We start from the raw sequence: 16,978 nt of genomic DNA, 5'->3' as shown, positions 1-16,978 counted from the left end.
GAATGGTCTGTGCCACAAAGGCTTTATTTACACTGCACATCAAATCTGTTTTTTTTTGCACTGAAGTGACACAAATCAGTTAACGCTCTAAAGGACCACATCAGGAGGTAGCTAGAATATGTTCAAATGTGACCACAGTCGAACCAGCAAGGCAACATGTTTGCGACATTTACTTAATCTTTGGCCGAGCTACGTCATTCGTATGTGCAAGAATGCAATTTGTAATTCTCTTCCTCCTCCTGCCGTTGTTTTCAATCATCTGCCCACTTCCTCTACACAACAACTATGGCACAAATCCACTAACAAGCTGATCTGTGATATTCATGTTTTCTTGTGTAGTAGAGACTTCCTTGTTCATTTACGAGATATGGTCAACTTCCGTTGTTTTTACTTTATCGAATTGCGTAGCCGAGTGAGGTCGAGGCCACCTGAGCGCGTTTGTACTGGAGTCTCATAAAGATCACATTTTACTTGTACTCTAAACAGTCAGCTGGAAAACAAAAATCTGATTATGAAAAAAATCTGATTTGGTCCACTTTGTCTTGCAGTGGGGCAGCACGGTGGGAGAGGGGTTAGTGCGTCTGCCTCACAATACGAAGTTGCTGAGTAGTCTGGGGTTCAATCCCAGGCTCGGGATCTTTCTGTGTGGAGTTTGCATGTTCTCCCCGTGACTGCGTGGGTTCCCTCCGGGTACTCCGGCTTCCTCCCACCTCCAAAGACATGCACCTGGGGATAGGTTGATTGGCAACACTTAAATTGGCCCTAGTGTGTGAATGTGAGTGTGAATGTTGTCTGTCTATCAGTGTTGGCCCTGCGATGAGGTGGCGACTTGTCCAGGGTGTACCCCGCCTTCCGCCCGATTGTAGCTGAGATAAGCTCCAGCGCCCCCCGCGACCCCGAAAGGAATAAGCGGTAGAAAATGGATGGATGGATGGATGTCTTGCAGTGTAAACATAGCCAAAGAGTGCAGGGCGCGTGTTGATTTCTCAGGTAAAACTGAATATTCAAAAGTGAACTGCGAAATGTAAGCAGCTTGGTTGGTAATGGTGTAAACTATTTAGACCAGGGGTAGGGAACCTATGGCTCTAGAGCCAGATGTGGCTCTTTTGATGACTGCATCTGGCTCTCAGATAAATCCTAGCTGACATTACTTAACAGGATAAGTACTGAATAATTCCGCTGGTAATCACAGTGTTAAAAATAACGTTCAAAATATAAAACATTTTCATGCATTTTAATCCATCCATCCGTTTTCTACCACACCTGTTCAAGAAGTCGCATTAATGGTAAGAAGTATTTACATTTTCCTGAGGGAACTCTCCTGAAGGAATCAATAAAGTACTATCTATTTAGACGTACTCACAGCTCAATATCGGCGGAATGGCGATTATCGTTTTTTTGCGGCTAAACGCAACAAATGAATATTGATACTGACTGAGAACTGAGATGCAGTATTTTACTTTGTGTATGTATTGAAAATAATGTCCAGTAAGTAGATGACTAAATGGGTGATTTAAAACAAAACAGCCCATCACATTAGCCTATATTAAGAAGACAAGGATGCATTATTGAAATATTAACTTGGCAGATTCAACACTTTATTTGCCCTATATAAATGACCTGCATCCCATTTGTGGCCCGCAGCAGCATAATTTGCAGCACCCTACTTAACTTTCAAGTTTATTGTTTAATGTGAACAGCCGTGCTAATGTAATACCAGCTTGGTGGCTAATATAACTGTAACGCATTAACTCATTGTCATGATCCATGGCCGGATCATGTTTTGTTCAGTTATGTTCTGTTAGTTTTGGACTCCCTAAGTTCCTGTTTTCTGCACTTCTGGGTTTGTTTTGGTTACCATGGGTACTAATTGGTTTCACTTGCCTCTGATTAGTGTTCGGCACGTTCACCTGTCGCCGAGCACTAATCAGAGAGCTATTTATTCACGTTGCTCGCCACACTCGGTCTAGCGTCATGGTTTGCTTCATGCAACCTGTCAACGTAAGTTTTGCCTTGTCTCTAGTTTATGCTAAGTGTTAGCTTCTATGTTTCCTGCGCTAAGTTTTTGCCTTAGCTTCTCATGTGTTAGGCACGCTTGCCTTTGTTGTTTGCCTATTTTGTAAGTTGGATGATTTATGAGGAATAAATCATATCCTACCTCACGCTGTCGTCCGGAGTCGTTCGTCTGCATTTCGGGAGAACGAACCCTGCAGTAAGCTGCGAGCCCCGCTGTGACACTCATGTATAAACACAGGTTGATCTCACTATTTATTGTGACCACACGTGCTACTTTAACATAACCGTGGATGGTTACCTGAAAGGCAGGTGTCTATAAGGTCAGTGATCAGGTCAAATCATTAAAAATATGTTTGTGTATTACATTCCGACAATAAAAGTAGTATTTGCTATTTACAAAACGAGTGCTACAAATCATGCTGGGAAACTGGATGGCTACTGTTGCGTTTAGACCAGATGTTCCTCCAAGGGAATTTAAGTTACTGGTCAATCCCAAGTTCTTTTGATGACATATAAGCTGAGTTTAAATGATCACCCAGAACAGAATAGGTATTTTGCAATTTATTTCCAAAGCTTTGGATAGACCAGCCTAGGACAACACATTCAATTGCGTAGCCAAGTTGATCTGATAAACATTACCCAAGTGCTGTGTTCTTCAATATGTCCCTCACCCCCACCCTCCAGAACGAATACACATGTCTATTGTTCTCCTTAGCTAGAGACAGGATGAGACAACAAATAAAAGGAGTATTGCTACTCCCTGCATTACGAGCTCAAGGTAGTCCACAGTGTACCCTCGGTCATGAGATGGAGACCAAATAGAAAGAGCACAAAGAGAAAACACTAGTTATTTCAAACCTGACTATAGAAAGAAATAACTCTTATATATGGATATATGTAGATATTTATCTCCTTCACTACCTATGACGGACATGATGCATTGCTCGATCCTAGTGTGCTTTCGTTGATTTGATTTGATTAGGTACCATTCTGTATACTGTACAAAAATAGAAACGCAACACGTTTGTTTTTGTTCCCATTTTTTATGTGTTGAACTCAAACTCATCTAAATCTTTTACTATGTACATAAAATACCAATTTCTCTCAAATATTGATCACAAATCTGTCCAAACTGTGTTAGTGAGCATTTCTTCTTGGCCAAGATAATACATCCCACCTCACAAGTGTCGCAAGTTTTGAGGGAGTGTCTGCAGGAATGTCGACCAGAGCTGTTGCCCTTGAATTGAATGTTCATTTCACTACCATAAGCCGTCTCCAAAGGCGTTTCAGAGAAATTGGCAATACGTCTAAGCAGCCTCACAACCGCAGACCATGTGTAACACCAGCTCATGACCTCCACATCCAGCAGTGCACATCAATGATCATTGGAGACCAGCCACCTGGACAGCTGCTGCAACAGTTGGTCTGCACACTGTGAGAAACCATCTAAGGGTAGTTCATTTGCATGCTCGTCGTCCACATCGGGGTCTAGACCTGACTGCAGTTCTTCGTTGTAATCGACTTGAGTGGGCAAATGCTCACATTCGATGGCGTCTGGCACGTTGGAGAGGTGTTCTCTTCATGGATGAATCCCGGTTTTCACTGTTCAGGGCAGATGGCAGACAGCGTGTGTGGCGTCGCGTCGGAGAGCGGTTTGCAGATGTCAAAGTTGTGAATCGAGTGACCCATGGTGGGGGTGTAGTTATGGTATGAGCAGGCTTATGTTATGGACAACCAACACAAGTGCATTTTATTGATGGCATTTTGAATGCACATTTACCGTTACGAGATCCTGAAGCCCATTGTTGTGCCATTCACCCAAGACCGTAACTTCATGTTGCAGCATGACAATGCACAACCCCATTTTGCTAGGAGCATATTCACCGGACATGTCACCCATTGAGTATGTTTTGGATGCTGTGGATGAGTGTAAATGACAGCGTGTTCCAATTCCTGCTAATATCCAGCATCTTTGCACGGCCATTGAAGAGGAGTGGACCAACATTCCACAGAACACAATCAACAACCTGAGCAACTCTATGCTAAGGAGATGTGTTGCACACCAGCTACTGACTGCTTTTCTGACCCCGCCAGACTGCTAATAAAGCAAAACTTCACATTTCAGAGTGTATTTTATTGTGAGCATACAGCCTAAGGCACACCTGTGCAATAACCATGCTGTTTAATCAGCATCTTGATATGCCTCACCTGTTTCGTGGGATGGATTATCTTGGCAAGGAAGAAGTGCTCATTAGCACAGACTTAGACAGATTTGTAAACAATATTTGAGGGGAATATGTCTTTTGTGTATATGGTAAACGTTTTAGATCTTAGAGTTCAACACATGACTGTCAGACTGTTGAATAAGGACCTCCTGCCGTTCCCAATCTGTTTTTAAGATCAGTATGAGCTCTTTTATGGCTACTGTTTCCCTGATCAAAGAGCAACTCCCTTTAACCAAGCTGTAATGCCTTTGACCATCTTCTGGGACGCTCAATTGTGTCAAAATATAACATTTTATATTAAATATTAATTTTTTTAATGACATTAAGGTGAACTGCACTTTTTGGGAATATTTGTCAACCACAATCCCTATGTGAGGCAAAAACACGTCTTTCCTTTTTTGGGCATGCTAAATAGTAAAAAAACTAAATATATATATATATATATTGCTAGCAATAGGCTGCTAACAATACAGATAAAGGAGATTGAACTATTTTGTCCAGAAAGCCCTCTAAAAACCATCCAAAAACCTCCAACAACATTTTATATTCATGATGTAAGTATATTTGTAATGTAGTAACAGGCAATATTTTACAGTATTTTGGTCATTTTAATCGTTACCGAAACTTCTTTCCTGGACTCATTTATTTCACAAGCTGAGTTTCCATTGAAGTTTTTTGCAAAATAAAAGCGATATTTCTAACATTTTGACAAAGTACATTTGTACAAGTACATCTCATAAGGATTGTACATTCCAAGCAAAATTCCACAAAAAGTGTAGTTCCCCTTTTTAAATGCCATAACAAAAGCAAGTGCTTACTGTACACTGTGTTTGTCCTGCAGTTTTGAATACATTTTCCAGCGGCTCTCCTTGCTATTTTACAATTAGCACTGAAAAAAAGCAAAGAAAACCATGTTGTAAACACTTATGACAGACCTGATAACAGCTGAGAGCAGCAGTGAGAAAATTGGAAGCGGGGGAGTTGTTACAAGGCCAGGAGAGATCCAACACTCCAGAAATTACTGTTGCCGAGTGTAGAAGCTGTTTTCTGGATGATATAACGTACTTTAAAAAGCTTTTAAAGAGATGTATTGTTGTCCTCCTTGGCATGCTAATTTAGAGTTTAATTTGCTGTGGTGGAAGGAAGAAAATGTGCCCGGGGGCTAGGGAGGCTCGGGGGTGTTGAGCCAGAGTAAGAAACAAGACAACAGTCCTTGATGTGTTGAAAGGCAGTGTAAAGAAAGGACGGTAATTTGTGCCACAGGTTAAGCTTCAGTAATCCTCACCTAGTAATTAAAACTCAAAGGTGTGATGCAGTGCCATGAGCGCACTACTCTTCTCTGGAAAGGGCTCAAAACACTCACTTTCTCCCACAACACATTCTTCAGATTGAGCCTTGACATATTGGAACTGCAATTACTGCAATCACTAATTAACGCCTTCTGATAAGGTCATGTTTTTTTTCTTTCTCACAAATAAGGCAACATTATAACCGTTGCCCAGACTTTGACATCACAATTATAGCTCAAGAGAGGCTTGAAGAAAATAACACATCTTCCTCCATGATTATCTTCAGAACTGAAGGACCGCCCACCGCCGATCATTCGTCAGGGCCCGTACAACCAAACACAAGCATTAGGAGGCGTGACGGTACTCAGGTGTCTGACTTCAGGGGAGCCACAGCCCACCATTACCTGGCGAAAGAATGGGGTCAGTCTGCTTGGAAAAGACTTGCGCTTTTCCCTGCTGGAGCATGGAAGCCTTCAGATGCAGAGTGCCAAGGTGAGTCATGGCAAGTCACATACAAAACAACTCACACTACCTAATGATATACATGAGTTGCATCCAAAATTATACCATGACAAATCGAGTCATATCTTTATTGTGTTGACATTGGCAGTGGTGAAGAAATTCCCCTACAATGTACACATGTTTAGAATATTGTGTGGTACTTTGGTTTTTGTTCGCCCCATTTTTTCATAGGATTGGGTTTTTGAGAAAAATGTTCGATAAAAGTCTACCCCACTTTTCGTACACCGTCTTGCTTACCGTACGACATAACCGAAAACAACAAACCGTTGTATCATTCCATTGACTGGACTGCCTAAATACATAAATAAACCTACACGTTGGTGATTCAGTCATGCCACGTTTTAAAGACACAACGTGAGTGCAACTCTGTTCCGAACGTGTCTGTATTACAAAACATGCCTGTGATAGACCGCTCTCAACTCCCCACCTGGAATTCATTCTACCCTAGTTCCATAACCCCTCTATGACATCATCACTGTTTGACTCTGTAATTATTTGCTAACTAACACAGTTACACTACAAGTCTGTGTTTTCTTAGTGAGTACAATTGCAAAACAATCACAATGGGGCCAAAAAAAGTTGCAAATGCCGAACTTTGATAAAGAAAACACTATTGAAATGAAGAAAAACGTATTGCTGTGTTTGCCCACAACAGTCTGCAAATATAAAATGTGTTTGGTGTTAATATTGTTGGATGTCTGGAATGTATATATTATATTTGCATTATTTCTTATGGTAAAAATTGCTTTGGCTTTCGTACGACTCGGTCTTCAACAACTAAAACCAAGGTACCACTGTATCACAAACAGCTATTAATATGATGCAATACAAGTCTACTACAGCTGTGTAGCTAATATTATTCATTGTTCATGTTTTTTTTCATTGCATAGGTGATATCTGTTAAATTTAACTGGTGTATGTCTATGGATATTCTCATTCATGCAGGTCATTGTAATTTCAGGGCATTCAATCGATCGCAACTGGACTGTTTGGTTTGTCTCAGAAGACATTTCGCCTCTCATCCGAGTAGGCTTCATCCGTTCATGCTCATAGACTAAAACTGAGGTATTGGCACTAGCCGCTAGACTAGATCTGACCAATCAAAGTCTATGAGCATGAATTGACGAAGACTACTCGCATGAGAGGCGAAACGTCTTCTAAAACCAACCAAACAGTCCAGTTGCGATCGATGTTGTTTTTTGCTGTCATAGTACACGTACATCACTCTTTTCGACAAAAATGCCGTAATACGTGGCTACACATTTCTGACGAGATGTGTATATTCCGAGTTTCATCAATCTTGTCCCGTCATACTATATGCGCTGATGTTGCAAACACACAAAAACAATTTCAGCCTGATACAGTTCAAGATGTGAAATCAATAATAAATGATCACGTACTTTCAAAAGTTAATGGTTATCCCAAATTGTATCAAACCACCACTAGTAATTCTATCGAATCACTGAAAATGAATGAAATAATTAAAACTATAGTGCTCACTATAATTATGCTTTTTACTTGCAAATGCAAATGTTTGCTTATCCAAGTATGTTGACAAAGATAAACATTGGAAAGTGCAGGAAGGATTTCATTGAAAGCACTGCTTAGTTTCTGCAACAATGTGCACATTAAACAGCTGATCATTTAATCAATATGTTGGTGCAAATTGATCCATAAGTGGATACTTAAGAATGAAGGGATCGTCAAAAGCTGTTTAATGTGTGAAACCACGTTCATGTCTGTTATGAATAATTGTGGCATTTAACTTTATGTTGTTAAAGGTTCAACATTTTTACATTGTTGCAAAGCAAAGAAAAGTAATTCTCTGAAATGATAGCTAAACATAATTCAAATGGATTAATGAAGTTGGGTTGCTTTTAAAAGATGAATAGTGCATATTGATTTTTTATATGAGTTATTAAATGCAGCTTTTTGGTCGGCATCTCGCTGGCAACAGTCGGATTCAAGGGCATAAGAACTGTCTGACAAATCTAATATAACTGAGGAACTTCAATATACAGGATACTGTCTGTGTGTCAAAGTGCTCTGCCTGTGTCGCACATCTCCACTATCTCTTGAGAGAAAACTCAACTGCCAGTAGTCCCAGAAGCTTCGCCAATTTGAGCAAGACCATCATATCACTGCTTCAGTATTTCCCGTGTCAGCACTCCTGATGATAATGTTGATGGTTCTGGGAATGGAGGACGACTATTATTGGAGGAAATCAATTAAGGAAATTAATGTCAGCTTTTACTGGGCTGTTCTTTTTTTTTCGTTGAGGGGCTTTAAGGTTTTCTCTCATCCACTCTCAGGCTTGTCTCGAGCCAAATGCAGGGCAGTGAAGGTTAATGCATTTTTACTGTACTACTAGCTGCAAACCTCCTTCAAAAGCCTAGACTGATGCAATAGCTTGTAGAAACCTTTTGGGATCAGAGTTGCAAAGACTATTGAATTCACTCTCACACAGCAACAGAACATGGCCTGCATGAAAGCTGTACCGTTTTGCGGTCTGAATGAGCAAAGCACACCGACACATGTTCACTGATGTATGGCAGTTGCTTGAAATCTTTACCTCTGCCAAGAAGTTCTATGATGATGATGTCTCCTTATGTTTGCTTGTTGGCAGCATCCTGTTTAAATCTGTAGATAGAGCAAGATCGATTTTTTTTTCTGACGACGTCATAAAAGTAGCAAGAAAATCGTAGTCGTAAACAATCAGATAATTTTGATGACTAATCCGATTATATATTGAATTACTAAAGTACTGTTAAACCAGGTTTAGGTTTAATTTTCATCTGATAAAGCTTTTTTCATGTAACATTTAAAATGTCCCCACTTAATACGGTCATTTTATGACTTTTTTTCTACATTTAAAACACTTCCTTGAGGTCTACATAACGTAATTGGTGGTTCTTTGGTCAACATTTTGCATAGATTAATATTTACAGACCGTCTTCAAGCTACTTATGCCAACCGTTTTGTGGGTGGTCTTATGTACCTGCCCTCACTTCCGACTGCGTCTTGTCCCGTCAGCGATGTTGTTGTTTTTAGCGCTTCCACATCGAGTCTACTGACGTACTTATTTATTGCCATAAATGAGGTGTTCGAAAACCTTTGTTTATGTAAACTCTTATACAATATGTGTGTGATCAAGTCGTGATTTGCAAAACTAAAGGATGATTTCAATGAAAAAAAATGCATATGCTGCATAGTGTTTGACATGATTATATTGCCGTGTCCCCAGCTATCTGATTCTGGATTGTACACATGTGTTGCTACGAGCTCCAGTGGAGAAACATCGTGGAGCGCTTACTTGGATATCAAGGGTATGCAACAGTATCAGTAACTCTTTGCCTGATGCACATATTTTGCTGGTAATAATGTTATATTTTTGCATTTGTTTTGCTAGACTCCAGTGACCCCATAGACTTCTTGTCTAACAACTTGACAGCCCTACCAGGACCCCCATCCAAGCCAGAGGTCACTGATGTCACCAAGAGCAGCATCTCGTTGTCATGGGAACCTGGGACAGAGGCCGGCTCCCCAGTGTCCTCCTATGTCATTGAAGCCTTTGGGTATGTCTGTGACCTATGGCCATGAGCCATTTTTAGTGACCCCAAACTTACCTGCCAGTAGTCGAATTAGACAGAGGAGAGTGTTTCTTTACATGCAAACTAAAACAATATTCCATCTGGCTGACATGGTTTAGCCTTAATCAAAAGTGGAATTTGTGTCTGCCATTTAACAATAATTATCTGGCATTTAAGGCTCACTTTTAACATGTGACAGCTATTTGTTTTGTTGTTTTGTTTTTTAACCCAAAATAAAGTTTCCTCTTTGTTGCACCGTTTACTCTGTGGTGATGAAAGAATTGAAAAATATTTGATTATTCTTTTATTTGACAGGATCTTTTTTGTTTTGTGTGTTTAGTGTTGCTGCCAGGACTTGTATAGCACAGCTTTTATGTGTACTCATCAAACGATTCATCCCAGCTCATGCAAACTCTTCTTGCTTTTCCTACAGTCAGTCAGTAAGTAACAGCTGGCAGACAGTAGCAGACCATGTGAAGACAGCCGAGTTCACAGTCAGTGACTTACGACCCAATACTGTCTACCTGTTCATTATCAGGGCAGTCAATGTTCAAGGTCTCGGAGACCCGAGCCCAATGTCTGAGCCAGTGCGGACACAAGGTACCAGAACATTGTAATGGATTCTTAGTGATAGACATGACTCATTATATACATTCTTTTTTTTTTGCCTTTTAGACATCAGTCCCACAGCACAGGGAGTGGACCATCATCATGTACAGAAGGAGCTAGGGGAAGTGGTGGTCAGCATGCATAACCCCGTAGTTCTCAGTTCCACTTCAGTGCAGGTCACATGGACTGTAAGTACTTATCACTGGTTTATAAGAGTTTATTTCATCCATCCCATCCATCCATTTTCTACCGCGTATTCCCTTTTGGGGTCGCGGGGGGCGCTGGAGCCTATCTCAGCTACAATCGGGCGGAAGGCGGGGTACACCCTGGACAAGTCGCCACCTCATCGCAGGGCCAACACAGATAGACAGACAACATTCACACTCACATTCACACACTAGGGCCAATTTAGTGTTGCCAATCAACCTATCCCCAGGTGCATGTCTTTGGAGGTGGGAGGAAGCCGGAGTACCCGGAGGGAACCCACGCAGTCACGGGGAGAACATGCAAACTCCACACAGAAAGATCCCGAGCCCAGGATTGAACCCAAGACTACTCAGGACCTTCGTATTGTGAGGCAGATGCACTAACCTATTTCATGAGGAATATATTGTGAGAAGCAAAATAAGCCATATCAATTGAACTAATAATAATAATACCTGGGATTTATATAGCGCTTTTCTAAATACCCAAAGTCGCTTTAGATGTGTGTGTGTGTGTGTGTGTGTGTGTGTGTGTGTGTGTGGGGGGGGGGGAGAAAACTAAGAAGAAAAAAAAAGAAGAAAAAAAAAAAGAATAAAGAAACACCAAGGGCAGGGTCGGTTTGGAAAGGCTAATGTGAAGATGTGAGTTTTTAGGGTGGTTTTGAAGGTAGGGAGGGAGGGGGCATCGCTGATGTGCCAGGGGAGAGCGTTCCAGGCTGAACTTTTTAGCAATGTAGCATTTCATCTCTGTATAAAATGTTTAATGTTTTTGACCAACAATGTGTGTAAAGGAAATGCACTAAACTTAACAACTTGTGGCCTAATCTACTAAAAACCAAATACCACGTTTTAAACACTATGTGCAAACTGTAAAATTTCATTTACTGTTGGTGGGCGTGTTGCAGGTGATCTACTAAGACTGTGTTTGCTATTGACAAAGAGTGCAAATATTGGTGCAGACCACCCTATTTAAATTAGGTTTTTGCATACCCAAGGATCATATGTGCCAACCTGTGATGTTTCGTTATGTTGTGGAATATGCAGTACACACCACCTTTTCTGGCGATATACTGTAGAAGTACTGTCTGAACAGAGTAACCTATTTTAGCAAAGGTGCACTCTTCTAGGTGCCAGTGTTCTGATGGTGCATCTGGAATGATCCAGAAATGCATGCCCCAAATGCATATTGCAATATTTTTTCTCATATACAGTGGCAGTGATGTCCAAAGTGCATCTCAGGGGCCATTTACAGCTCACAGCTAATTTATCATACAGCACGCGGCACATTCTAAAAATGATGTTACAAAATAAACAAACATGAAAAGCAGAATAAAAGAGCAAAACAGATGTTGGCTCGTGGGATTCCGTAGGTAGCAGACAGATTCCGACAGGCCAAGCGATGTGCGGCTTTGGCGGTCGCTTGGACATGGGAGGAGTTCAGGGAAGCCATGGAAAACGACTTCTGGACAGATTTAAAACGATTCAGGACCGCAACCTCAGGAGGGGAAACTGTGAACTGTCAACACGCTGTGTGGTGGGGATAGTGTGCTGCTGACCTTGAATATGGGTGGGTGTACATTGGTGGAAGGAATACTTTGAAGACTTCCTCAATCCACCTACACATCTTTCTATGATTAAACAGTGCCTGGATAATATTTGGTGGACTCTCCTATTTCTGGGGCTGAGGTTGAGGTAGTTAAAAAACTCCTTGGTGGCTGTGCCCCAGGGGTGGATGATCCGCTCAGAGTTTCTTAAGGCTCTGGATGCTGTGAGGCTGTCTTGGTTGACAAGACTCTGCAACATTGTGTTTACATTGGGGCCGGTGCGTCTGCATTGGCAGATCGGGGTAGTGTTTCCTTTTTTTTTTAACGGTAACCGCAGGATGTGTTCCAACTATCGTGGGATCACACTCATCAGCCTTCCCGGTAAGGTCCATTCAGGTGTACTGGAGAGGAGGCTACGCTCGAATGGCAAACCTCGAATTCAGGTGGAGCAGTGTGGTTTTTGTCCTGGTCGTTGAACTGTGGACCGGCTCTGTGCTTTCGGCAAGATCCTCAAAGGTGCATGGGAGTTTGCCCAACCAGTTTAGATGTGCTTTGAGGACTTGAAGGAGGCATTTGACCATGTTCCTCGGGAGGTCCTGTGGGGAGTGTGCAGAGAGTATGGGGTATTGGACCACTAGATTGTGGCCTTCTGTTCCCTGTATGATCGTGTCAGTAAGTCTAACCCGTTTCCAATGAGGATTCGACTTTGGGGGTGGAGGACTGCCATTTGTCACCGGTTCTGTTCATAAATTTTATGGACAGAATTTCTAGGCCCAGTCAGGGAATTGAGGGGATCCGGTTTGGTGGCTGAAGGATTAGGTCTTTACTTTTTGCAGATGATGTGGTTCTTCTGGCTTCATTTGGCCGGGATCTTCAGCTTTCACTGGATCGGTTCGCAGCTGAGTGTGAAGTGACTGGGATGAGAATCAGCAACCCCAAGTCCGACTCCATGGTTCTCCCCCGGAAAAGGCAGGAGTATCATCATCGGGTTGGGGAGGAGATCCTTTCCTAAGTGGAATTGTACAAGTACCTCGGAATCTTGTTTACGAGTGAGAGATGAGTGGATTGCGAGATCGACAAGCGGATCAGTGCGGCGTCTGCAGTGATGCGGACCCGATATCGATCCATCGTGGTGAAGAAGGAACTGAGCCGGAGGGCAAAGCTCTCAATTTATCAGTCGATCTACGTTCCAATACTCACCTATGGTCACAAGCGGCCAAAATTATTTTCCTCTGTCGAGTGGCGGGGCTCTCCCTTAAAGATAGGGTGAGAAACTGTCATTTTAAGGAGCTCAGAATAAAGCCGCTGCTCCTCCACATCGAGGGGGCCAGATGAGGTGGTTCGGGCATCTAGTTAGGATGCCCCCCGAACGACTTCTTGGGGAGTTGTTTAGAATACGTCCGACCAGTAGGTAGCCTTGCATCAAATCAGTTTTGCACTTACAAACTCCCAACAACAATTCTAATTAAATGTAGTTTAATGAAACATGAAGCACGTACTAATCAAAGGTTCTAGAGCTTCACAGTTGTGTATGACATCTCACATATTCCATTCTCACACATTACTATACAGTATGCCTTCTCTTCCCAGGTGGATAATCCGTCCCGGTTTATTCAGGGCTACCGTGTTCTATACCGCCAGACATCAGGACTGCCCTCCCCAGGTCCATGGCAGATCCAGGACCTAAAAGTTTCCTCACAGAGGGACATGACTCTTCTAAGTCTGAAGAAAGGAATTGTCTATGAGATTAAAGTGCGACCATACTTTAATGAGTTCCAGGGTGCAGACAGTGAATCCATGACAGCACGCACTTTGGAAGAAGGTAAATAATTATCATAACGTCTCTCTGTTGCAATGTTGCATTGTTCAAGTTTCTCATGCATCAAAAAAATCACCTTTGTTAATGGTTCTAAATCAGAGGTCTCTAACTCAATTTGTCAGGTGGTTGAGTGGTGAGACTGGACCACACCAAATATTCCCTTCAGAATCATGTTTTAACCATGTGACTAAATGTGTTAACTTCTTCTACCAGCAGATATAGAGGCTAGGGGTAGGCGATATGGACCAAAACTCATATCCCGATATAATTTGGCTGAATATCGATATACAATATACAAACGTTTGTATTTAGACAAAGTCAGACCCAAACATATGTTTCAAGTTGTTTTATTGAATACTTAACAATAGTAATTTTCTGGAAATGTCAAAGTGTCATGCAAAGATAGATGCACATAAACACATTTAAAAGCCTTGAAAATAAAATAAGATCTGTAAAGTATAATCTTCAATCTTCTTTAAAGCAAAGCTTGAACTATGCTCAAATTCTCCGAAAATTACAAAAACAACAAATACGTTATAAAATACATTCCCTGGTTTAAGAGGTCATTTCAAACATCAGCAGCAAATTTAAAATAATTTACATTTGTAACTCAACATTTTTAAAAGACCCTTGTTCCCTAAAAAATTAAAGCCAGTAACATCATGCTGTTAACTGCAGGATGATGTGTGGCAGGTGAAAATAATGCAGCTAAACACCCTTTTAAATTGTGTATTCCCTTTCAGACTACGCATTTGTTGTGGCAGTGCTTCTTGAGCAAAGTAGTTGTGACTAAGAGGCTCATATAACGAGTTCATTATTTCTGGCAACTATTTATATCTGGGGTTTTTTTTATCGTTTTCATGTGCACCCATCTTTCTTGCGTATTGACTTGATAGAATTACATAAATTGCAAAACACCTGTCTTTAACGGGTGTTGCCCCGAGTGATGCCGCGTTTTGCCGAGGCTTGAGTAAAAACGGACCCAATTGTTGGCAATAATGCTGAGGATTAGTGGAAAAAAATGGCACCGGGAAAACGCCGGGAAAAGACTAAATACAAGATTTCCCGGCAAATACGGGGACGAGGAGGGACACAGCACCCAGCGCAGACAGAATGAGTCAAATATATATGTGTCAAATATGTATCTCTTTCTAAAATATACTGGTATAATTTGTAATAACGGTGTAATGGTGGGCCTTAAGTCATTTTAAGTGTAAATGTAAATATAATGTAAAAATTGTATATATATATATATATATATATATATATATATATATATATATATATATATATATATATATATATATATAATGTTGAGTTCCCCAAGAAATGGTCAGAGACACTTCACTTGCTTAAAGGGAATTGCTCTTTACAGTACGGTATGTTGCCCAATGTGTGTTTGTTGTGTCATTTTTGTGTCTACACCGTTTGTGTAGTTAATGTCCTTTCTAGTGGTTCAAGATTACCATTATATATTTAACAATTAGCCACCCAAGTATTAAGACACATTTATGTTTCATGTAATCAAACAAAAAATGGATTAGCAACCTAAAAAAATTTAGAAATTTTAAACAAAAACATTCTAACAAAAAATGTTTTTTTGCAAATCTTTTTTTTCTTTGGGTAGTGATTTTTGTTTTTGTTTTTTGGTTACAATATGTTAGAACCCTTTTTTTATTGGTTGGTATCGACCCAGTTCCAACCTTAGCCTGGTATTTTTAGTAAAACGATTTGCAACCCAATTTACAATTTGTAACCCAAAGAATATTTGTCACCCAAAAAATGTTTCAAACCAAAATAGGTATTAATAACTAAAACAAAACCATGTAACTCAAAAACTATTTACAACCCAAAAAAAAGTTAATTTGTAAACAAAAAAAAGGTTTTCAACCAGAAAAATGATTTGCGACCAAAACTGTATTTTTTTAATTTTTTAAATACATGTTTTGGGGTTTTAAATATTAGTATTTGTTTGAAAATACTTTTTTGTTTGATTGCATAAAAATACACACATTTCTTTCTATGCATGGTGTGTGGGACACAATTACACTAAAATATGAAGTTCACTGGAGGACCACAAAATATGGGCTTGTGTGCCATACTTTGAGTTTGAGAGCCCTGTTCTAAATGAAAATAGTAATTAATAGCCTTTTAAAAAACACACACCCATGCAGGCAAACAGATGTAGTGCCATGTGCCAGACATGTTAAAACAAGTCAACAAAGTAAGGACTCAGTCACAAACCTAAACTTCTGTTGGTTGGCAGAAAGGGCTGGGGGCTAATACTGCACCCTTTGACATCTCTTTGGACCCCTGCTGCCATGTGTCCATCACAAACCAATAGCAGACCTACTTGACATGACCCTCACTTTTCACTCACACACACACACACACACACACACACACACACACACACATGCTCACAATACTTTATTGGTTTTCACAATCCCAGCCCGAGGTCATCACACAGGCTTCAGCAGCCTTTTAGCAATATCATACTCCTCTTCATCAGCAGAAAGATTCATCCGAGGTTGTTAAGATTAACATTGACTTGATGCTAGAAAATGATAGCTGACAATCCTTAGGCAAACATCCAATCATAACGTTTCCCCCATGTCAAAAGATCAGTGTCCATGATATCTGAGGAAACTGCAAAGAGGCTATTCGGAGGAAAAAGCCCTGGCAGAGGCGCTCAATAACCTTGTAATATCAGATTGTTTTGACAAAATAGTATTTCCGGCATAGGGGATACCATTAAATGTTGGATTAAATAAGTAAAATAAAAAAATCCTGTGCTGAAGAATCTCGACTCATGCTGTTACTGTATTGTCAGTTTCCTGGTATGTCTCTATATGTGATTGTGACCTGGCCAGGTGCTGCATCAGCTGAACGAAGTAAGATATCAGCTCACACTGAGAGCAAGTCAAGATAAGGCCGTAACGTGTCAGAAATAGCCAACTTCCAGCATTTCTTTTTCATGGCGACACATGAGAGGGTCAATCTGGGATTTCGAACAGGCGAGTCCGCAAAAAAGAGAAAACTCACCGTACCTAGAGCCCAATTAAATGGCCACAAGGGATTACTGAAGGATTTTTCCAACTGAGGTAGCAATTTTACTTCCACTCGATCCCGAAAAAGGTATTGGGGAACAGAAAAAATAA

The 16,978-nt window shown here is 40.8% G+C and overlaps 1 protein-coding gene across 3 annotated transcripts in view; it reads left to right on the top strand.

Moving 5' to 3' along the window:
* Positions 1–16,978, top strand: part of LOC133607450 (roundabout homolog 2-like) — a 188,918-nt gene that overhangs the window by 138,717 nt on the left and 33,223 nt on the right. For all 3 annotated transcript variants that reach the window (XM_061962072.2, XM_072913820.1, XM_061962073.2), the window contains 6 exons: positions 5,817–6,022; positions 9,297–9,378; positions 9,462–9,627; positions 10,076–10,242; positions 10,318–10,439; positions 13,589–13,820. In XM_061962072.2, the coding sequence (XP_061818056.1) occupies positions 5,817–6,022; positions 9,297–9,378; positions 9,462–9,627; positions 10,076–10,242; positions 10,318–10,439; positions 13,589–13,820 (975 nt within the window). The remainder of the gene's footprint in view (positions 1–5,816; positions 6,023–9,296; positions 9,379–9,461; positions 9,628–10,075; positions 10,243–10,317; positions 10,440–13,588; positions 13,821–16,978) is intronic.

The sequence above is a fragment of the Nerophis lumbriciformis genome, linkage group LG09 (assembly GCF_033978685.3).
Source record: "Nerophis lumbriciformis linkage group LG09, RoL_Nlum_v2.1, whole genome shotgun sequence".
Lineage (NCBI taxonomy): Eukaryota > Metazoa > Chordata > Actinopteri > Syngnathiformes > Syngnathidae > Nerophis > Nerophis lumbriciformis.
This window is presented reverse-complemented; position numbering and strand designations above follow the sequence as displayed.